At 55.3% G+C, this 22,361-nt stretch overlaps 1 protein-coding gene across 3 annotated transcripts in view; it reads left to right on the top strand.

The window, feature by feature from the left end:
* Window positions 1-22,361, top strand: part of PTPRE (protein tyrosine phosphatase receptor type E) — a 42,008-nt gene that overhangs the window by 9,069 nt on the left and 10,578 nt on the right. For all 3 annotated transcript variants that reach the window (XM_060095444.1, XM_060095388.1, XM_060095510.1), the window contains 9 exons: window positions 230-366; window positions 5,469-5,559; window positions 10,197-10,273; window positions 10,965-11,001; window positions 12,803-12,900; window positions 16,430-16,549; window positions 17,799-17,962; window positions 21,547-21,682; window positions 21,960-22,109. In XM_060095444.1, the coding sequence (XP_059951427.1) occupies window positions 230-366; window positions 5,469-5,559; window positions 10,197-10,273; window positions 10,965-11,001; window positions 12,803-12,900; window positions 16,430-16,549; window positions 17,799-17,962; window positions 21,547-21,682; window positions 21,960-22,109 (1,010 nt within the window). The remainder of the gene's footprint in view (window positions 1-229; window positions 367-5,468; window positions 5,560-10,196; window positions 10,274-10,964; window positions 11,002-12,802; window positions 12,901-16,429; window positions 16,550-17,798; window positions 17,963-21,546; window positions 21,683-21,959; window positions 22,110-22,361) is intronic.

The raw sequence follows: 22,361 nt of genomic DNA, 5'->3' as shown, positions 1-22,361 counted from the left end.
CTGCTTGGTAGGAGCAGGGGACACCAGCCAGAGGGGCGTCCGTCTGTCACTATGAGTGATCAGGGTGTGTTAAAAGGGACAGACCTTTGCATTCGGCTGCTCAGGGTCTGAGACGACCGCCCCCCCTCCAGCTGTGTCGTTTCCCCAGGAACGTTGTCCATCTGTCTGGTTAATGGCACCCATCTGGGAATATGGCTTAGTAAGCCCTGTATTTCTGTGGATTCCACAGAGCAGCAAAGGGTGATGCTTCTCAGCAGGTCCCCCTCGGGACCCAAGAAGTACTTCCCCATCCCCGTGGAGCACCTGGAGGAGGAGATCCGGGTCCGGTCGGCGGATGATTGCAAGAGGTTTCGGGAGGAGTTCAATGTGAGTTTGGGGCCCCCCTTTCTGGTCACGTGGACGGGCGCTGGGCCACGGGATGTTGTGTTTCAGGATAAATTAGCCCAAAGGCTCAGAATGCTTGTGTCCATCGAGACACTGTCCCAAACATGGGGTTCCAGGGAAACCTGGTTTCTGCCGTGATGACCCTCCGCTAACCCTCATTCCCATGTATAAGACGGTTGAAAAAGAGGTTCAGAACCTCCTTGCAGCTCAGACACCCTGGGTGCCGTGTTCTAAAGTCAAGTGTGATGGAAACGCCATTATCTCGATCATGTACAAGACCAGGGCCTGAGCGGACCACAGGATAACAATTTCACGCTGAGAGCAAAGGAGCCCCCAAACCATCCTGCACAACATCGATTAAACAGTCGAGGGGCTGCCTTGAGGGGACACTAGCTCTGCCTGGACAGCCCTTTGATTCTGCCCAAGTCAGTGTGTTCATCCTGCTACCGCTGTTTTGGATGAACTTAGTGATGGCAACAGCTAAGATGAATTTGACGAACCGGTCCAGCCCGATTGGTAGCAAACCGATCCTATAACGATCAACAAAAATGCAAATGTACATTAATGACATCTCCCCTTGTGTTGCTAACTTTTAAATTTAATGTCCCTTGAATTGTGAATCTGCTAGATAGATAGATGGATAGATAGATAGATAGATAGTTATAGATGCTTGGATGCACAGGCAGACAGACAAGACACACTGGGAAGTGTCTCGGATTTGGCTGTCCAGTGTTTATCCCTGATCGTGTTTTGCGTTTTCTTTTATGCATCTTCCTCATATCGTATATAGCCGTGCGCTGGTGTTGAGCTTGAAAGAGGATGGGTTTCCAGCAGGGGGGCCACCTGGTCCTGGTTGTGGCACCGCAGCCCCACCCGGCCCATCAGTCACGCTCCTGGAAGCCACAGCTTCAGTCATCTGTGAAGGGGCGGGGGTGGGAGGATGCCTTAATGACCTCACAGGTCAAATATGAGGCTCTGACTTCGTAAACAGCAAAGAGTTGTACAATTGTGACATCCAAAGACAGCATGACTCCTGCTGCAGCCAAGTGACTTTTCATCCAGAAGCAACCCACGAGGGCACGGCAGGGTGATGGCTCATTTAGACCAGTGCTTTTGTTAATTTTTTAACACGAGCCTCACCTGCCTTTATCTTGCTTCCTTTTAATTGTTTCCAAATGTATCCCCTTGTTTGAGATATTAGGTCATAGTGAAAGACAGCTCCAAGCAGTATTGTTTTGCAGTCTCTCAGCCTGACAAGAGAAGTTAATTCTCCATTTTCAAAATGACTATCCAAGTTGGCAGCTACAGGACCATTTCCCCCACATCCATTCTTGTCCTATTTCCTCTTGTACTTATATTTCTCCACGTGGAGGCTGGTGACTGGCCTGGCTGAGGGAGGGCTGCGTCAGAACTCGCTGGCTGTGCCACCCTCTCAAAAGCCAGGGCCCGGGAAGAGGGTCGGGCAGGTAGGGCACTTGTCCCAGGTGCAAAATTTAAGGGGGCACCAAAGCACTCTGTCATCTGGATAAATTCTATTTTCATGCAGCTTTTAAAAATCATCAAAATTAATGCAAGCCATCCATGATGAACAAAACAGCACAACGGTAAATCAAGACAGGGTCACTCTGGTGTTTCCTGTTGCCCCAGGCTCCAACACCGCTTATCACCACTCGGTTGCTGATCCTGACGTTATTTAAAAGTTTGAGATTTGGGTTATGATGGATTTGTGTGTGTGTGTGTGTGTGTGCGTTTAGATTTTTTTAGATGTTGAACTTGAATGTGATCTTTCTTGATTCCTGGGTTTGGGGTCCTCCTTTCAGGTCTGCAACCAAAGCAAGTGCCTTGCTCCACTCTCTCCCCACCCCTGCCACTGAGCAGCCTTCCCAGACGCCCTCCTGCCCACGGCCTCCACTCAGGGAAGGGCCGGGAGAGAGGGTCGAGGGGTCGAGTCCAGCAGCATGGAGCCTGGTCCTGGCTCCAGGGGACCCAGGGCAGCTGCACGGCCCCCTCTGGACCCCAGTTTGCTCCCCTCTCAAGTGAAAGGCAGGCTCTACTGGGAGCATCGCAGCTGCCGTGACCAGCCCGCTCTTGGCTCCGCTGGTGGACACGCTTGAGATGGGCCCCCGGTGCTCTTCCTGTTCTTTTCTCACCCTCTGTCCTGAGCTCGTCTCCCAGAAACTGTGCAGGGAGACGGATGAGCCTCAGAGTAGTCGATCCAAATGAGCTGGGACTTGTGTGTATGGCCAGTGGAAACTGCCGTGAACTTGACGAAGTAAAAGAGGGCCTGGCACTGGGATCCGTTTAGTGGGGTGATCAAGGCGTGGATGCTGGAGACGGGCTGCCTGGACGCCTGCCCCAGATTTGCTTCTTACCAGCCTGGAGGGCTCGGGCGACGTCCTTAACCTCTGCCTCAGTGTCCTCGTCTATGAGATGAGGCCCTCCCAGCCCCCATGGGAGTGTCTTAACACGTGAAAGAGGTAAGGTGTGTGCCCGGCTCAGCCCGGCGTCTGCACGAGGGGAGTCTGAGCTGCCGTCCTGCTCAGGACGACTTCTGTGAAGATCCAGTCTTCCGTCTCCACCCGCGATGGTAGAACGCTGACCTAGCAAAGTCTGTTCCAGGCCCCCGGTTAAGTCCCTGCAGGTGAGGAAAAGCCCCCCTCCAGACGGCTTCTTCCACGAGCCTCTGTCCTAGCAGGTTCTTTTAAGCCCAGTGCCTAAAAATGTCACCTCAAACAAACAAACCAGCAAAAACCCTCTTCAGCCAACTTACGGAACCGGACAATCAATCACAAGGTTGTTATCAGCCAACTGCTGCCTGCACGGCTCACTCGGGGCGCTGCAGGGGTTACCCAGCTATGGCAGACCACACCCGCCCCACCCCAGAGCTCCCTTATTAGCCCTGTGCCTTTGGAGCAGCTCAGACACAACAGACAGCAGGAGAAAGTGCTGGCCTGCCCTGTGTGGGCGGTCATTCTGTGTGCTTGGAAATGGGGTATGAGTTCGGGGCGCAGAGTGCTTTGCCTCCACGGTGAACCTCTGTGCTGCCCGCCCACAGAGTCAGGATCATCGCCCCACCTCCGTGTTCTGCTCTCCGGTCGCTGCGGGGGCCACACGGCTGGGGATGGCAGAGCTGGGTCCATCCTTACCGCTCAGACCCCTCCGGCCACTCCTTCACCTTCCTCACCTTCAAGAGGAAGAGGGGGGCTTCTTGGTTTTGTTTTGTTTTGTTAATTTATTAATTTTAATAGAGTATTTTTTAGAGCAGATTTCGGTTTACAGAAAAATTGTGCAGAAAGTACCAAGTTCCCATATACCCCATCTTTCCCTGCACCGTTTCCCCAACAATTAACATCTTGTCTGAGTGTGTTACACTTGTCACAACGGACAAGCCAACATTGACTCATTATTACAAACTAAAGTCCGGGTCAGGGTTCCAGTGCTGCACATTCTATGGGTTTTGACAAACGCACAACGTCATGCATCCCCTGTGATGGTCTCAGGCCTCATTTTTGTTTTCAGTGCTGGGGTCAAAAGAACTTTGGGGTGAAAAAGAGAAGGCTCTAGAATGCTGCTACAAATTTCACGTTGAGGCTTGGTCAAGAAACTCAGTGTTAAGACAGCTCGATGAAGAGCCAAGAGCTCCCGGGGGAGGAGGTGCTCGTCTGGCAGAGAACTGCCCACCAGCCTTGCCCAGGTGCCCGCCGGGCTGGCCTCCACACTGGCCCTGGCAGAGCCTCTGCCTGTGGCCACTGGGCGTGGTAGGGAGAGAGGACATGGGCTGGCCGGGGCTGGGTCTGTGATGGAGAAACCCCCAACCTGGGAGAAGGGGGCTCTGGGCCCCTGTGGGCTGCACACCCGACTTGGGGCCTTGGCTTTGATCCCAGGCTGTGCCTCAGTCTCCTGGGCACTTACAGCCGGACGCAGGGAAGCCCTCGCTTGTCCCTACACTTAAGGAAGCGAGTGCCCTTCTCATGGTCCAGGTGCCAGCTCCAGGTGCCCTCCCACTGCCTGCTACGTGCTAGCCAGGTGACTCTGGACAATTCTGCAGCCACCCTGGGGTTCTCTTTCCTCATCTGCAAAACAGGAGTGATCCTGGTGTCACCTGATAATCAGTAAGTTGTGAAGGCAGGTGACCCGACCTCTCCCTCAGTGCCTGGCACATGGTAAACACTCGGTAGAGTTTAACACCAGTGACCCCTGGTTCATCTGACGGTCAGGCTGAATGTTGAAGGATGTGATTTGGGGGTTCAGAAGGCTCTCTCCCACTGTGCACTTCGAGGAGCCCCCCTGAGCATGGAGCACCCCCCCAGCAGCGAGCAAACGGGAAGACAGTTGGCGCTAACAAAAGCCGAGGGCCTCTTGGCTTTTGGAAAGAACTAGAAGTCAGGACGCTGGCCTGACACCTGCTGTGCCACATGTCAGCTCTAGGGGCCTGGCTGAGCCCCTATACTCATCTTCCTCCTCTAAGACAAAGGGACGGTTAGGGAGGTGCGTGCAGGTCCCCTGGGGAAGTCGTAGCTGCTGTGCGGGCCTGGGGTGGCCTGAGGTCTGCATTTTCAAGGATCCTCCAGCTGTGCCTGTCCCACTGGTCCTCAGGGTGCACCAAGTCCTCAGCAGGTGAGGGCTCGAGGATGGTCCTTCACCATCACTCTACTCGTCCTCAGCCCAGCATCTGGGTCCTCGCTCCCGGATCAGAGCTCTGCTGGGGCCAGTTCCTATGTACTTGTGCAGGGCCTGCTCTGGACCAGGATAGTGAGTCCTGGGGGTTTGGTGGCAGTGCACAGGCCAGCCCCTGCCTTAATGCGCTTCGGGGTCCAGCTATGGGTCATCATGTTATCTGCACCTCTGCTGGCCCCACTAAGCAGCGGGCCCAAGGGGAGGCGGGCCTGTGTCTCCATCACATCTCTGCCCGGTGCTGGCCCAGCGCCTGAGGCAGAAACTTCTACAGACAGGAGCAGAGAGATGGGCACAGCACTGGAGGTGCTCAGAGACCAGGTTTCTGGATTCCCGTGCTCAGTAGGGAGGTGACGTAAACACGGTGTTGGATTCCTCACGTTTAGTGCTGACCCTGCGTTTTCTTCTAGTCACTGCCGTCTGGACACGTACAAGGAACTTTTGAACTGGCCAATAAAGAAGAAAACAGAGAAAAAAACAGATATCCCAACATCCTTCCCAGTAAGATTTTACTTTTTTTGCGTGATGGGTGGCATTTTGACTAAACTCAGCCTTGCCTTGCAGCTACTGGTGACCCTGCCTGTCCAGGCGCCAGATGCTCGAGGGCTTGGAGATCAGGGCCTGGGTCGGCGCTGCGGCTCAGCCTTCGCAACTGGGAGTCTAGGTGTCTGTCTCCCACCCAGGACTTGGGTAGCCTGTGTTGCTCTGGGTCTGGCTGCCAAGCCTGTGTTCGCTGTTGAGACCTGCGCTGCCTGGTCTATTTGCCCAAGAGGGGTGCCTCCTGCACCAGCTGGCAGGGCTCCTCCTATGGACCCAAATTATGCCTGGGTCTCGGGCAGCTGGTGGCCCTGGGCATCTGCCGTCTTGGACGCAGTGCTCCTGCCACCAGCAACAAGGCTCCTGTACCAAGGGCAGAAGTGGCAGAATAAGAGAGCTGTCTGACATTGGCAGCTTTGTGGGAAGGCTTAGAAGTAACTGGATCTTTACCACCACAGCTAAAGGTGGCCATGGGTTGGGGAGGGCGGCCTCCAGGGGGTGGGGGGCCGGGGAGCGGACACATCTGTCCAGGGGCGTTGCTGGATGGGCTGTGCCTTGGCCTCGGTGCCAAGACAGACCCCCAAAGTTCCAAGCTGCCTTTGTGGAAGCTGGCCCGGGAGGTTTGCGACGTCCTTCCTCCATGCTGGACCCTCCTGTTGGCTTTGCCATCAGGCTAACGGGGGCAGCCTCAAAAACTCCAGGGAGTTCACGTTTGAACCCCAAACCAAGGCCTCCCCGTCCCAGGGAACCACCCTTCTCAGGCAGTGCTTCCGTGGGGTGGAGCAAGCTAGCCTGTGCTGGCCCTCAGCATGTCGGCTCTTGGTTGCATTTCTAGGGTTAGAATTGAGTCCATCTGCTCTGTCGGTAGGAGAAGCTGTGGTCCGCCTCATCTGTGTGGTCTCTGGATTATCAGCACTTGATAGAAACAGTTCTTTCCCATTTTGCGTGCATAGGATTTATTTGTGGTTTTGTTTGGGGTTTTTGTGGGTTTTTTCTGCAGAGCCCACCATGAGCCTGGGTCAACTAAAACCAGAGAAGTTAACTAAGTAGTCTCCCATCCAACACATATTTGTAGAGGCAGCCAAGGGAGCACCAGGGAGATGGGTCAGGAGGCCACTGTGGTCACACAGCCGAGCTGAGAGGGTGGCTTGGACCACGGTCAGGTTCTGGACACACTGCAATGATCATGTTGAGAGGACTTGCTGTTAGATTGGGTGAGACTTATTGGAGGCAAGTTTCACGGCTTGAATAGCTCAAGGGAAAGGAAAACCATGCAGGAGGTTGGGGATCTTTGGAATGTTTTTGGTCGAATAAAAATCAGGATATTTGGAAGTTAGCATCTAGTATTAGTTGAATTAACTAGCTTAATTAATGACTTGATGCGCTGACTGCAGAACGCACGTGTGGAGCACCCCCTCAACGCCAAGCCCTTTCCTAGGTTCCTGGCCTGCATTCCTCCCCTTATCACTCACTGAACACTGTATCTTTCAAAGCTAACGATTACATTGCTAATTAAGAGTAGTTTTGGGGCTTCCCTGGTGGCGCAGTGGTTGAGAGTCCGCCTGCCAATGCAGGGGACACGGGTTCGTGCCCCGGTCCAGGAAGATCCCACATGCCGCGGAGCGGCTGGGCCCGTGAGCCATGGCCGCTGAGCCTGCGCGTCCGGAGCCTGTGCTCCTCAACGGGAGAGGCCACAGCAGTGAGAGGCCCGCGTACCGCAAAAAAAAAAAAAAAAAGAGTATTTCCGGTGGGAGCTCAACCGGGCGGAATTAGCGGCCAGGTGTAGGAATTACCTGCACCCACCACTGCTCCCAGATGTGATGGCCGGGGGAGTGGGCACCACCTCCCCAGAGGATCACCAACGGGGCCCAGCAGGACCTGGTCCAGCACAGCTTCTCTAAGCCGTGTCCTCCAGCTTGTACTATGGAAGTGAGTTGGCCTTTCCTGCAGGTATGAAAATGTGGGTCCTGTCTCAGACCCTCCTGGCACAGGAGTGCCACGTCAGAAGTAATTGAGGGTGCTGGCCATCCCCAAGGGCCCACGGGACCTCTGCCAAGATGTGAGTGTTTCATGTTGGTGGGAGGATGCATTTACGAAACAGTGGCCTGGAGATACTCGGGGTGGGCCCTGGAGATGGCCAGCTGGGTGGTATCTGGCGTTTGGCATCAGCCAGACACAGGAGAAGCGTAGCTGATTAAACTGAGCAGTTGGCCAGAGATGCCCTGGGGCAGCTGGATCATAGGGATATCGTGCAGAGGGCTCCCAGGCCTGCTCCCCCCACCCCAAGGCTGGGAGACCCTGCTCTTACTCAAGGTGGGGTCAGGGTCAACGGGCAGGGAGAGGGGCGGGGGCCCAAGGCCCTCGGGCCGGTACACCTTCCCTGCCCCTCCCCCTCTTCCCCAAGCAGAGATTCGCTGTAAATGTATCAGATTTACGAGGCGCCCCTGGGGCAGGAGCCCAGTCCTGGATGTGGCTCTAGGGAGCTCTGAGGACAGAGGTCAAGATGCCGGGTGTGTTGAGAGGCTGCATGTTCCAAGGGCTCCACGACCGGTAGCAAGAGAGCATCCTCTTTTCTGGAAAAAAACACCAACACCTGGTAATTTTAAGAAATAGTGTTTTGAAAGAGAAGTGTGACTTTTTAGAGTAAAAAGACAGGAAGCTCTTAGAACTGCAAGATGCTAAATCTAACCAGAACGCTATTTTTTACCCCCTGCTTTCTGTAGCTGTCCTCAAAAGGGTAAATTGGTCCAAATTATGTTCAACTAGCTTTATACGTGTTCAGCCAGAGCTGCTTCTGCCTCAGGGCTGTCAGCCCCTGAGCAGGAGGGTCTCATGGCCGAGCCTCTGTGGGCTGTGAGTTTGAGGTTGGACACCCTGACCGCCCAGTGTGGGCCGTGACTGACCCTGAATGCTGCACTGGCCGTGCTCGCTAGCAGCAGTGGTACAGTGTCCAGACAGCTCGCAGTCAACCCAGCTTCCTTCCATGTAAATGGGAGACGTACAACCTGTGACTAGGAGGGGACAAAGCAGGGACCAGGACGCAGAACTATTCAATAATTAATGCAGTAAATACATATGAAGTACCCATCATGCTCTGTGCCCAGTGCAGCATAATAAACGCGGAAGCAGCTTGATCCCCGGGCCCCGGGCCGAGTCTGGGCATCCCTCATATTTCTTCTCCTGGGAGCGGCCGGCCGCTTACACAGCAGCGGGGAGACCCAGGGCCAGGGCCACACCACCTGTAGGGACCCATGAAACCATCTAATTTCTTTGCGAATCAGAAGAAAATATATACCTAATCCAGCCTGGTTCACACTCATTGTTTTTTTTTTTAATAAATGTATTTATTTATTTTATTTATTTTTGGCTGCATTGGGTGTTTGTTGCTGCGCGTGGGTTTTCTCTAGGTGCGGCGAGCGGGAGCTACTCTTCGTAGCGGTGCGCAGGCTTCTCATTGTGGTGGCTTCTCTTGTTGCGGAGCACGGGCTCTAGGCACGCGGGCTTCAGTAGTTGTGGCACGCAGGCTCAGTAGTTGTGGCTCGTGGGCTCTAGAGCGCAGACTCAGTAGTTGTGGTGCATGGGCTTAGTTTCTCCGCGGCATGTGGGATCTTCCTGGACCAGGGCTCGAACCCATGTCCCCTGCACTGGCAGGCGGATTCTTAACCACTGCGCCACCAGGGAAGTCCCTCACATTCATCTTTATACCAACTACTAATACAGTTGTAAAGTAAAATGTGTAATTTTTTTTTTTTGGAGAAAGGGGCCCATGAAGGCAGAAGTGACGTGGACCCATGTAGGTCACATAGGGCCCTGGTTGAAAACTCTTCCACTTGTGTGTACACACAAATATATACCACAAGCATACGCATACACACCACAAACACACATATACACCACACTCACATAAATACAACACACATTACGCACACTGTAGACAAGACGCACCACTGTACACCCCACAAGTACACACCACACACACACACACACACACACACCACACAGCCCTCCCTGGTCGGCCCTCCCACACTGGAAAACCGCTTGTACCACAGGCCAGAATCTTCCAGTCAGTCCGTGTGAGTCTGGCTTACCTTCCTGCTCTGGGGCAGACCTGAGCATGAGGACTGGGGTCTGGAGTCCCAAACCCCAGAGCCCGGTGTCCATGTGTCCAGAGGCAGAGTTGTGCTCCTCCTGGAAAGCCTGGGAGACTGGACCCCGGAAGTGGTCCTGAGGGTACCCGCACTGGTCAGTACTGGGGCCTGATTTGGGGTCCAGAGAATATTGCCATCACACTGTAGGGGTCCCGCACGTTCTGCCGTGTCTACGTGATGGTTCAGCAGACCGACTCCTGGACCCTGAAATCCTTACCTGTCATCATCCCACAGGTTGTACTGAGCTCCTGTTTGGGGCCTGGCTTGTCCTCGGTGCTGAGGTACAGCAGGTGCTTCCCCGACCTCAGGGCACTGAGGATCTCGTGGGAATGTTTAAGAAGAATGTCCCTTCTGTCCCGTGATCACCATGCTTATGTCCTTTGTAGTGTGTAATACTGTGCATGTGATTCCCTTGTCCTAATGTCATGGTTTTTGTGTTGGGTTTTTTTGCAGATGACCATTCCAGGGTAATTTTAAGCCAGGGGGATGGAACCCCATGTTCAGACTACATCAATGCTTCATACATAGATGTAAGTATGCCCAGCCCCCCACCCAGCATGACACTCACGCCTGGACCATTGGGGGTTGAGTGTGAATCATGACCGTTGGGCACTTTCTTCTCCGGGGCCACAGATGTAAATTGTCACAACTTTCCTGAGCACAGTGGCCACACTGGTCACAGCACAGAGAGCATGAAAGTGCTGGGCCTTTTGAATTAGCACCTGTGTCGGGGATTTGTTTTTAAGATGCAGATAAGCCCTAAGGATGTCCATTACAGCATTATTTATATCACTGACCAAACAGAACAGAGGGGACCAGTTAAATAAATTGTAGTAAAATCATACACAATGGATTATTAAGAATCCATTTTAGTTGAACCTTAAAAGATCATTTAATAGAAATTTTAAATTATTATAAAAATTCAATATAAGAGAATGTGTACATATTAACCAATTTAAAAAAAAATATATATATATATACATGTGTGTCTGTGTTTCTGCTTGTGTGTCTGTATCTGGGAAGGTATTCACAGAAAAAATACTGGAGAGGGATATACAAAAATAACATGTTATTTCTGGAATTCCTGGTGAGTTTTCTTCGTACTTTTCTGTGTTTTCCAAATTCTTCATGATGGATACGTGTTACTTTCCTAACAACAACAACAAAATCCTTCCACGATGATAATTTTGAAAAATTATAAATCTGATTTTATTTTTCTAGGGTTATAAAGAGAAGAATAAATTCATAGCAGCTCAAGGTAAGCTTTTTGTTAAGTTACTTTCTGAACATGATTTTGGTAAAATTACATGGAAGGCGATTGCTTCTTTATCCGGTACCAACCATCCTGAGGGTTTATGTCGGCTTTCTGTACGTGTGTGTGCTGCTACGTTTATATAGCTGATCAGAGTCTGTGTAGCCTTTCCCGAAGCACAGAATTCAAAGCTGTCATGAACCTCACACAGCCTTGCCACTCGCTGTGTCTGCTTCACTGGAGTGTCCCATCCCCTGGGAGCTGGCCAGAAATGCAGCAGCTCAGGCCCTACCCCCAACCTGCTGCTGTCCCTGAATTTGCATTTTGGCCAGCGTTCCCAGGTCATTCTGCTTAGTAGAGTTTGAGAAGCGTTATACTGTGAGGTGATGAAACTCCTCCCAGGAACAGGGCTTCAAAAGAACAGAAGCGTTGGAACCTCTGAGAACATACGCCCCCCCTCTGTGGTCAGGGCAGACAGACATGGAGCGTTTGGGGGCGTCTGTCATACAACAGGCATGTTAGATGTGCAGCCACACGATGTGTATGTGCAGACAGACACACGATCCGTTTCCACACCTGCATGATTTAAACCCAGACACCCAGTGGTCTGGGTTGCCATTTCAGCATGTCGATACTTGCGTTAGAAAACCTTGAATCACCCTCGGTTGGCTAAGCTCTATGTGGCTTCCAAGTTGTCAGGTTTGGGGATTACTTTCAGTCCAGCATCTCGTCCATCTGCCCAGGGGTTGTCATCCCCAGGAGCCAGTACTGGTGTGGTTGGGTGTCACTGGAGCTAAAACTAGGATTCCTAGACATCCTCACTCAGCAGGAGGCTTTAGAGCTGTGGGGCCCAGAATTCAGTGTAGATCAAAATCTTAAATGTACATTCCCTGAAAAATAGGGAGATACACATGCACCCACAGTCCATCAGGAATAGGCCCAGCTTTAAATGTCAGAAAACCTGACAAACACTAGCTGACACCAATAGAAATGTCTTTTTCGTTCTTATAAACAGACATCCAGGGGAAGCAGCCCAGGGCTGGGGCGGCAGCTCATGGGGGAGGGGCCTCTTTTATACCTCTCCACCCTCCATAGTGTCATCCTCAGGGTCACAAAATGGCTTCTGCACCTCGAGGCACTGTGCCCCTAATCAGGCAGGGAAGAGGGCAATGGGCAGAGGACTTTCTTCCAGGGACACTTTATCTTTTGTTCAGATCCCCTCCCCAGGGGCTTCAGCCCACATCTCACTGGACAGCATTACTGGCTGTCAGGGCAGCCAGAAGATGAGATGTTTTCAGAGGAAGGGGGGTTCGACATGGCGCACGGGTCAGTCAGCCTGCAGTCTCTCTCTCTCTCTCTCTCTCTCTCTCTCTCTCTCACACACACACACACACACACACACACTCTCTCTCTCTCTACTTCAGCAGTTCTGGATGGAGGGTCATATTCTGAGGCTTTCACAAGCACCCCAGTGGCCACAAACCACTTTGACAGGCAGCTTGAAACCCAGCTCCCATTTGAATAACCTTTAGGCCCATGAAGATAATCACCCAACTGGGTCTTACTTAGCTCCTGAGGATTTCCCAGCCCCAGCGGGATATCGGGGGGAGAGGTAGGACAGAATGGGGAGGCTGCCACCTACTCTGGCTCTGGGACTCTGTAGGGTGTGAAATGGACCAGCAGGCCCATCACCCCCTTCCTCAGGGCAGGTGGGGAGCAGCCGTCCCGGGGCCTGAAGGCCAGGGCAACAGGCCTGGGGCTCGCAGCGACCTCTCTGTCTGACTTCGGGACCATCCTCTACCCCCAGGCCCTAAACAGGAGACAGTGAACGACTTCTGGAAAATGATCTGGGAACAGAAGTCTGCAACCATCGTCATGTTGACCAACCTGAAAGAAAGAAAGGAGGTGAGCCCAGCCTCTAAGTCAGCAGCAGTTTCTTCTCCGCCGCTTAGCTGGGGGTCTGCTTACCACTTCCTCTTCCTTTCTCTCCCCCCGCCCCCCCAGCCGCTTATCACTGCAGAAGAGCAAAAACACCCAGCGGCTCACAGCGTTTTTATTTTGAAATAAATTCTCTGTGTTCCAAGGATCTCACTGTCCTAGACTATGATATAAAAATGATGCAGAATTTTCTTCTTGCAGCTGAGGGTCGTCCCTGGTAGGCTGCTCCACGGTGGGAGCCATGGATTTTAATAGAGAGATTTTTAGTATATTGGGCATGTAATGTGTTGAGCCTCAGACCATAAAAAAATGATTTCCCGCTTATTATTCAGACCAGAGAAATGCATTTGAAAGAACGAGGCATATTGAAGTAATATTGATTTGTCATGTCAGTGTGTTTAATTAGCTGTTTCTAATTATGCTAATTATGTAATGCATGTACATTATAAGAACTTGAGATCTCTAGGTTAAGCTGGTTCATTTCCTATGGGGACAGGTACACGTTGGCCTCTATCTCCTGGACAGGGCTGCCCCAGGTGGGGTGCATGCAGTCAGCCACCCGGCAGACCCGTCATGCAATTTCTATCCACTGATGGGGGCTGGCGCCAAGCGGAGAGCATGTGCATGTAGATTATGTCAGGAGGTGACAGAAAATATAGAGGAGAGTAACGGGGACAGTGGTGGCCCGGGAGGGACGGGCCACCCGGAAGGCAAGGCCAGGCTGAGGGTGCAGAGACGCCAGGGCATTCTCATGCCTGGGAGTCACTCACTTTTTAGCCAAAGGGACACAGACCCCTGTAGGATAAACCTGAACACAGCATGACTGTGGCTCTGGAGGTGTGGAGGAGAGGAGGGGCGGCCCCCCGTGGGTCCTGGGCCAGGACCGGGGCAGGAGGGCTCGTTTAGGGGGTGATGGTGTCGCTGGGTCTCCAAGACTGGGCTGGTGCGGGGAGGGATTGCATCGGATGCAGCTGGAGAGAGGCACTGGGGTGGGGAGGTGTGTTCGCGAGGCCGGGAGCAAATCTGCTGGGCCCAGAACCAGGATGCCCCCGCGGGGGACAGAGCGGCTACAAATGCATCAGGGAGCCGGGGCTTGGGGCTTGAACGTCGGGCTGAGACGGGTGGGCTGTGGAGGCCCTCGGCGGGTTTCTCAGCGGTAAGCAGGGGCCTGTGCTTTAGGAAGTGAGCTCTCGCTCTCTCTCCAGAAGGAAAGACTTGGGAGCCGGAGGGACGGACGCTAGCGGCAGGGAGACTGTTCTCGCAGATTCCAGCGTGAGGGCCAGCACGAGGGTGGGCGCGAGCAGGCCAAGAGGAAGACCCAGCCTGGAGGGAGACGTCCGTCCTGCTGGCCTCTTCCCAGAGTTTACGCGTCCTGGCACTCGGTCAGGCACGGGCCCAGAGGCACTGATTCCCCTGACCCCGCACTGGCCTGGGGCTGGCTGGCCTGTCCCCAGCGAAGCCCAGGCAGCTTGGCTGGGGCCGGGGCTGCCCGTTGAGATGGAAGTGACAGGCCGTGGGGAGCTCAGCTGGGGCAGGGGTGGGGAGGCCAGGCGGCAGGCGGGGCAGCCCTAGTGGCTGCCACCATCACTAATTTGTTCCGCCCAAAAAAGCACCGGAAGAGGCTCCACCCACGCTTTCGGGTCGCGGAGAGGAGAGGGGTTTTCTTTTGTTTTCCAGGGAGCTGGGACAGGGCTGGGGAGGGCCGGCCTTCTCTGTATGAATCTTGCCCTGGCCTTCCTGTCTCACCGGAAAGCGGGGGAAGCAGGGGGTTCCCGGGCAGGGACACGGCCCCGGGGGGGCAGGGCGGCTGCGTGGGAGGTGTCCCCACGCTCTGGGCGGGTGCTGCGGCAGGGCAGGACCTCGCCCTAGAAGAGGAGGCTGACCTGGAGCCCCGTGTCCCCTGGGACCAGCTGTCCCCTGGGACCAGGCTTCTGGGGGCTCGTTTATAAACATGAGACACAAGGAGACCAGTGCAGAAGCGGCGGGACTCAGAAGACGCCCCCGGCTCCCCCATCAGTGATGCTGTTGCTACGTTACTTGACATTTTCCCTCCATCTTTCTCTGCAGAAAGATCCTACTGCATTTTTCTGTCTCCGTGACTCAGAGCTGGCCTGCTTCTGTGTCTTGATTTTCACCGTTTCAGATGAAATCATTTCTCAATACAGTTCCCTTTTTCTTAATTGCTTACACTTCTGTTGTGGTCTCCCTGGCTTCAACATCCTGACTTGATGTTGTGAAATGTAGCTGCTCTAGCATCTCATGATCTGATGGGAGGGAGGGGACGGCGCCCACCGTGTAGACGGGAGCCCGCCATGTAGATGGGAGCCCGCCATGTAGATGGGAGCCATGTAGACGGGAGCCCGCCATGTAGATGGGAGCCATGTAGACGGGAGCCATGTAGACGGGAGCCATGTAGACGGGAGCCATGTAGACGGGAGACTGAGGGCATGGAAACAGTGCACACACTGAGCCCTCTGGGGGCCTGAGAAACAGCCCTCAGGTCCCCGAGTGAGACTTTGTCAAGGTGAGAATCTCTGGAGGGTCCCTAGGAGGCCAAGACTGTCCCAAACCAGGACCTTCAGGGCTTGGTTTCTCCTCGGGGTCCCTTCCGAGTCCCCCGGGCCCGGGCCGTGGAGGGGAAGTTGTCGGGTGGGTGTCATCACACAAGCTCTGGGCACTGGTGAGTGCCAGCTGACTCTTGTTTTATAAGATTATGAATCCCTCGTGACTTGACAGCTGTACCCTGTGGGCAGTTGCCGGGGTAAACGGCTTGCTGACCCCAGGGCCTGTCCCGTGGCCGTGGAGACGATGTCCCCCCCTTAGGTGGGCCTCATGCCTTCAGGTCCTCCTTGTAGGAGGACAACCTGGGATCAGGGGCCAGAGGCCCCATCCCCACCCTCTCGTGTGGCCCTTTGGTAGTTCCGGGGGAGGGAAGGCCAAGGAAGGGCCTCTCTGTGACCACGCGCCCGCTCCGCAAATTCCCACATCGGCCTCCTCCTGGCTGGAGAAAACTTAGCAACGTTCAGCTGACCGCAGGCTCGTGACTCTCCCACGGAGGGTGGGCGGGATGCAAATTTAGTTTGTCCGTGGTGCTGGGCAGCAAAAACGACCTGCTGAATCCGACGGGCAGTGCTTGGGGAGCACGTGGTCCTCCGGGGCTTAGGGCAGCCCCTCCCAGGTGAGGCCACTTCTGCTCTGGTCCCTGGCTTTGCAGGGAGCAACTCAGCCCAACGGTTCGGTCGATGTGTGGGGTTAGCGAGTGGATGAGTGAATGAGCCATGAACTGGATATGGTCCGATCCTGGTCTCAGCCCTGCCGTTCACCAGCTGTGTGGCCTCAGTTTCCCCATTGATAAGATGGAAACAGTTCCCCAGCTGAGGACTGTTTCATGGGAAGCTGGTGTGTGTGAGGCCTTGTGGCCATGGCCAGGGTGGGGGCAACGAGGTGCTCAGAGGTCCCCACAGAGCTATTGTTTCTGTTCAATTGTTCCACGCAGGAGAAGTGCCATCAGTACTGGCCGGACCAGGGCTGCTGGACCTACGGAAGCGTCCGGGTGTGTGTGGAGGACTGCGTGGTCCTGGTGGACTACACCATCCGGAAGTTCTGCATTCAGTCCGTAAGTACCTTACGTCCTGGACTTTTCTGGAGAAACAGGGTAGGGAGTAAATACCCGTCTACGTTTATAATAGGAAGCGCTTTGCCCTCGGCTCTCACGAGTGGAGGATGAGGCTGGAGGAAGTGCCGGGCGGGGATGTGGGACGGTCGTTAGTGGGCCCAGGCCGTGAGTCTACAGGGCAGATGGCAGACAGGTGCACGTGGGCCTTGAGTCAGTGCCGGATGCTCCTGGCTCCCAGGGACCTTTCTGGGTGGAGGAAGTCGAGTCAGTGGGGAGGGTTATGGGCGTCCGCACTCAGTGACACAGTGTCATTCCACACGCTGGAATGATGAGGTGAGTTTTTTTTAGCAGTTTCAAAATTATGTCTGAAACACCTCATTAGTTTTCCCACTGATTTCCTGCTAATCCTCCTTCCCAGAAAGGATGTAAGGCAGTCTTCAATAAAGATACCTGTATGCAAGGCAGATGAAGTAGAGGTTTAAGAGATTAAAAAAAAAAAAACAGAAAAGATAGAAGGTCGTGTCATCGGGAATCGAAGCTGGAGTGAGGGGTGTAGACAGATTACAAAATATGAGTCTGAGGTTCCGAGAAACCACAGCAAAAAAGGAAAGAGGATGAGCTTTATCGTTCTTACTATCCCTGGCCTGCCTGCCTCCCCAAAGCGCACGTGCGCACACACACACACACACACACACACGCACCTTACCAATACACCGTATAACTTTCTGTGGCTTTGGGCAGAGAACCAAACCTGTGTTCTGGGTCATAAAATTTGAGAGAGGCTTTGAGGCAGGGGGTGGAGGGGTCTTCCGAGGGTAGGCCAACCACATCTTTTCCCTGAAAATTAAGATGCTTATGAGAGTGAAAGCTTATGCTGTTGGGAGTTACACGGGCATAAAAGCTAGGCACACCGGGATGCGGCCACCCTGCTTCCCAGCGGGGTCCGTGAGCCCTAGGGCCGTCTGTAGGGATGTGTCTGGCTGCCTGGGGCCTGGCCTGGTCCTGGGACAGGTGACCGTGGGTCCTGCTCTGCTGCCCCTGCTGCCGTGGTGCTGTGTCCAGAGCCGGCAGTAAGGATCAGGGTCTCTCACTCTGGGGCGTCCAGCCTTCACTGATGGGCCCCTCCCTGCACCCATGGCTGCGCACAGCTGGATGGCAGAGGGGGACCCCAAGCAAGCATTCTCAGAGCGTGATGGTGGGGAAGCCTAGGGGCCGCCCCACCTGCTCACATCTCCGTGTTTCCCCGCAGCAGCTCCCCGACGGCTGCAAAGCCCCCCGGCTCGTCTGCCAGCTGCACTTCACCAGCTGGCCCGACTTCGGAGTGCCTTTCACCCCTATCGGGATGCTCAAGTTCCTGAAAAAAGTGAGGACACTCAACCCCACGCACGCCGGGCCCATAGTGGTCCACTGCAGGTACGTGCGGGGCAGGGGCCACGGGGCGGGCCCTCCAGGGAGGACTCAGGCCCTCGTGGGAAAATCACCAGGGGACGGATAGCCGGGTGGGCAGGGGCAGCAGGGGCGATGTGAAAGCTCCTCCCAGGTACCGGGTGCAGCTCAGAGAATCCCTCAGGGCAAGAGCCGGAGGGACGTTCCCCATCCGGGGCGGCAGAGCCCTTTCCTCAGTGCCACCGGGGGAGAAAGCCTAATGTCGGATCCACACAAGAGCCGAGAGGCCCAGGTTGATGGTGGGGATGGAACTCTGCCATTCACCCCCGGGGACCCTCAGGTCACCTCAAGGAACGGAGATGGAAACTGCACGTCTATAGGGGGTCCACCTGACCTCTCTCAGCAGAGGATTCCGCGTCTGTCATGGGGAGGACAGCCTCGGAGGGGCTGGGACTCACCTCTGGGAGTGGGCTTTGCAGGATGCTGAGCACTGCACGCATGTAAGTTGCTGCGGCTGTGGTTACAGCCGCAGCAACTAAGGTGATGGAAGAGCAGGTTTTGAAATGATTGCTTTTCCCAGAACATGTTCCTCTCCGCCTCTGCATACCGGGACATCCTCTGGTTGTTCTCACACTGAGCTCTTATTTGCTCTGGGCTCCCCAAGCCATAGAGTCAGGACTCAAATCCACCCCCTCTGTAGCTCATGACTAAATGCCAGTTCGGCTTTGAACATGAAAATCATGGTCATGAAAAGGCCTTGGACTTCTGGGTGGCCGGCTGGCGCGTGCGTGTTTTGTTATTTAAGACAAAGGCGCAAAGATGAGAACCTCCCCCAGCCAGGCTCCTCATTCTTTGGTGGATGCACCGTCAGAACCCGAAGGTGCTGGCCAGATCCCTTCTCTGCCCCAGCCCAGCGGCTTCTGCTGTGCCCCTCATTGCCCAGGCTGGGAGGTTTGGGGGTCGCTGAGGGGGGCAGCGCCTGGCGTCCTGGCCGGGGATGGAATCCTGGATCTGCACCTGGGAGCTGAGCAGCTACACATCAGGTGAGGTGACACCTGTAAGAGACCCGTTACCTGGCCCTGCACGCTCCTCCCAGCAGCTGCACTGGAGGGGGTGGGACGTGGTCTAGCCCAGCTCGGCCCCCTCAAGGGGGCAGCCCTGTTCTCAGACGTCCTGGAAGCCAGAGTCTGCGTGCCGCTTCTGCTGAGCACCTGTGTGGCAGGTTCTGAGCACCTGTGTCACTGGATGCAGGTGCCTTTTGCCCCTGGCAGGGCTGTGATACTCAGAACGACCCTGTCTTTAACAGCTGGAAACCCAGTGTCCAGTCAGCGTGACACCCAGTGAGCAGGGCCCTTCCTCCTCAAGCCTGGACAGCCGGGCCACAGGCCTGGGTTCCTGCACGGGGATTTCTGAGAAACCCCGCAGAGATGCGGGCCCGCGTAGCCGGGTCAGTGGGGTCGACGCCGGCAGCTTGTCATCGGGTAGAGAGTTTGAAGGGCCCCCCGCTGGAGAAGCGGCTGGCAGGGAGCTGTGTGCTCAGTTCCCGTCAGCTGCAGGAGGCCACCGGCTGTGCTCTGGCAGCCTCTGTGTGGCATCAGGGGCGGCTGCAGGCAGCCGTTCAGTGCTGTGCTCTTCTGAGGCCTCTGGATCCACCGTGCGTGCGTGTGAAAACTCAGTATGCAGCCCTCCCCTGCTCCCCCGCCCCTCACCACAGGTGCCCCGGGCAGGTGCGTTTGCCCTTTATCTTGGTTTCCATCCTGGCTTCCCCTGTGGCTGTGAATCTCAGCCTTTGCCATTGGACGCAGAAGTCGTCTCTGGGGGTAATGCTTTATTTCCGGGCCGTCGATGCAGCTCCGGGCCCTCCCTGCTGCTTGTGCTCTGCTTTGCCAGCGCGTTTTTGTGTGCGTGGAAGGGAAGCCCTCTCTGGGCCTGCTTTCCCGCAGAGCTGAGTTCCCCTGCAGGCAGTTGGGTGGTCTGGGTGCTGCCTGGCAGCGGGTCACGTGGTGACAGTGGTTCCCACCAGGAGTTCAGGCCAGCCGGGCCCCCCCCCCCCGGAACAGGGAAGAGGCTCCCGTGGGCTGGCAGCCTCCAGTCTCGGGGGGAGCGGACTAGACCTCCTCATTCCTCCAAGTTCATCTGCTCACGGGGTCTCCTGGGGCTCCAGAACGTGCATCGCCCGGGGGTGGGAGGTTTCGCGATTTCCTTCTCTCTCCCACACTCACCCTCACCGTCTCCCCCTTAATCCCTTAAAAAGAACCCACTGCCTGCCCGCGGTCCCTGTACAAACAGCAGGAGGGTCTCTAGCTAGGGCTGTGAGCTCTGCGCCAGCATCCAGGGCTCAGGAGGGAAAGAGCGCCTGGCCCGGGGCTTTTCCTCTTGGAACCGGCCTGGTCCCTGTCCCTGCACCCAGGTGCTCCCCGCCCTCTGCCCCACGTGCACCTGGGCCTCCTGGGCTCTCGCAGCCTCGAGTCCGCTATTTCCTGGCCTTACCACTGACCTGTTGGGTGGGGCGCCTTTAACTGGCTCTGCACCTGATGATTTTCTCTTACTTCGAGTTTGTAAAGAACCAAGGCTCCGAAGGGGCCTCTCCTGTCTCTCTGCCTCCCCTCCCCTCAGTGTGATGAGCAGGGAGTCCTTCCGAGGGTGAGGGGTTTCACTGTCTGTCCTAGCGCCACTCTGGAGACTAATGGTCCGGAAAGAGCGGTACCACCCTCCCCCCAAAAAGAGGAACAGGGTGGGGGACTTCATTCATTAAGTTGTGAGCCTTTTCGTTTAAAAGATCACTTGGGCTGCAGGGGCCAGAGGGGGAAAGCCCCGTTCAGCCAACTAACCCGACAGACACCCTGGGCTGCCACGTGCAGTTGTGGTCGATGCTGCACATATGAGTCTGGGCCATTAGGGGTTTATTCATCCAGCGGATGTTGGCTGAGTCCATTTGTGTGCCCCCTGAGCCCTGGGTGTTGGGGAGACACATGCGGATGGCCTGCACTGGCTGGTGGGCGTCTAGATGAGACAGGCAGGGTGGCGGTGGGGAGACTGCTGTGGGGAGAGCGCTGGGAGGGAAGGAAACCCGAACCCAGGAATGGAATCGGGCAGCTTCCTGAGGCGGGAGACCTCTCAGTGGAGCCCCTAAGGACCAGCTGGCCCCAGCCAGCCCGGAGGTGAGGGCTCGGATCCCAGACAGAGCCCCCATTTGCATGACCTCGGCTCCAGGGCCAGCAGACCTGGCCTGGGTTTCTCCATTCTTATGAAGAGCCTGGAAAAGCCACATCAAGCATGACAATAAAAAATCCAATTACACACGTGATAAAGAGAAGACAGCATTTGGTAATAGAGGAAAAATTACCTGTACAGCTCACCCGTGGCTTAGGACACAATTTCCAGGTAGAGGGAGAGATTTGAGGTCTTTTCACTAGGATTGTGGTGCCCTCTGGTGGCCTCGTGTGGAATTGCTCTTTATTAACCGAGGAAAGTTTGTGTTCAGGGATGAAGTGGACGTCTCTGCGGAGGGCGGGGCGTCCTCCCATCCAGGCTGCAGGCGTGTTCCGAGGCCCTGTCATTCATTTCGGGGAAATGTGACTCATGACTTGGCGTCTCTCTTTCTCCCCCAGCGCGGGCGTGGGCCGGACAGGCACCTTCATAGTGATCGATGCCATGATGGACATGATGCACAACGAGCAGAAGGTGGACATCTTTGATTTCGTGTCCAGAATCCGCAATCAGAGGCCTCAGATGGTTCAGACAGACGTGAGTAATACCCTCCTCGGGCCCAGCTGCCCGTCCTGGTGTGAGCTTCGCACAGCAAACCCAGACACCCCAGGATGTGTGCCCTCTCCCCAAGGTGGTGCCCGCAGAGTGGTGCCCGGCAGGGAGAACGTCCTCAGTGATGTCCGCCGTCACACGGTCAAGGCCATAGATGCTCATTATAAATGACCATTAATCTGACTCTGCCCCCAAGCCCCCCTTCCCTTTACACAAAGAGGAGAGAAGGGCCCCCTTGGAGCCCACCTGAGTCTCCCCACAGATGCAGTACACGTTCATCTACCAAGCCTTACTGGAGTACTACCTCTACGGGGACACCGAGCTGGACGTGTCCTCCCTGGAGAAGCACCTGCAGACGCTGCACGGCACCACCACCCACTTCGACCAGGCCGGGCTGGAGGAGGAGTTCCGGGTAGGTGCCGACTTAAGGGCCACCATTTACATGAAGCTGCTTTCAGTTGCTTCCCCCCTTGATTGACCCCAGAAAAAGCAGGGGAGCCGTCCTGCCCGTGACTTCCGAGGGAAGAATACTGGGGCCTCTCAGAGCTTAGCAACCACCTGTGCAGGGGGCGTGTCGTGCATACGCTTTTATTTTCCAAGACTCAGGAAATGTCTGGGGAAGCAGACAAGCATTTCCACTGAGCAGGTGCCCTTGACGGTAGAG

This window comes from Mesoplodon densirostris, chromosome 1, assembly GCF_025265405.1.
Source record: "Mesoplodon densirostris isolate mMesDen1 chromosome 1, mMesDen1 primary haplotype, whole genome shotgun sequence".
Taxonomy (NCBI): Eukaryota; Metazoa; Chordata; class Mammalia; order Artiodactyla; family Ziphiidae; genus Mesoplodon; species Mesoplodon densirostris.
The sequence above is the reverse complement of the archived record's forward strand: the minus strand, read 5'-3'. Positions and strand labels throughout refer to the sequence as shown.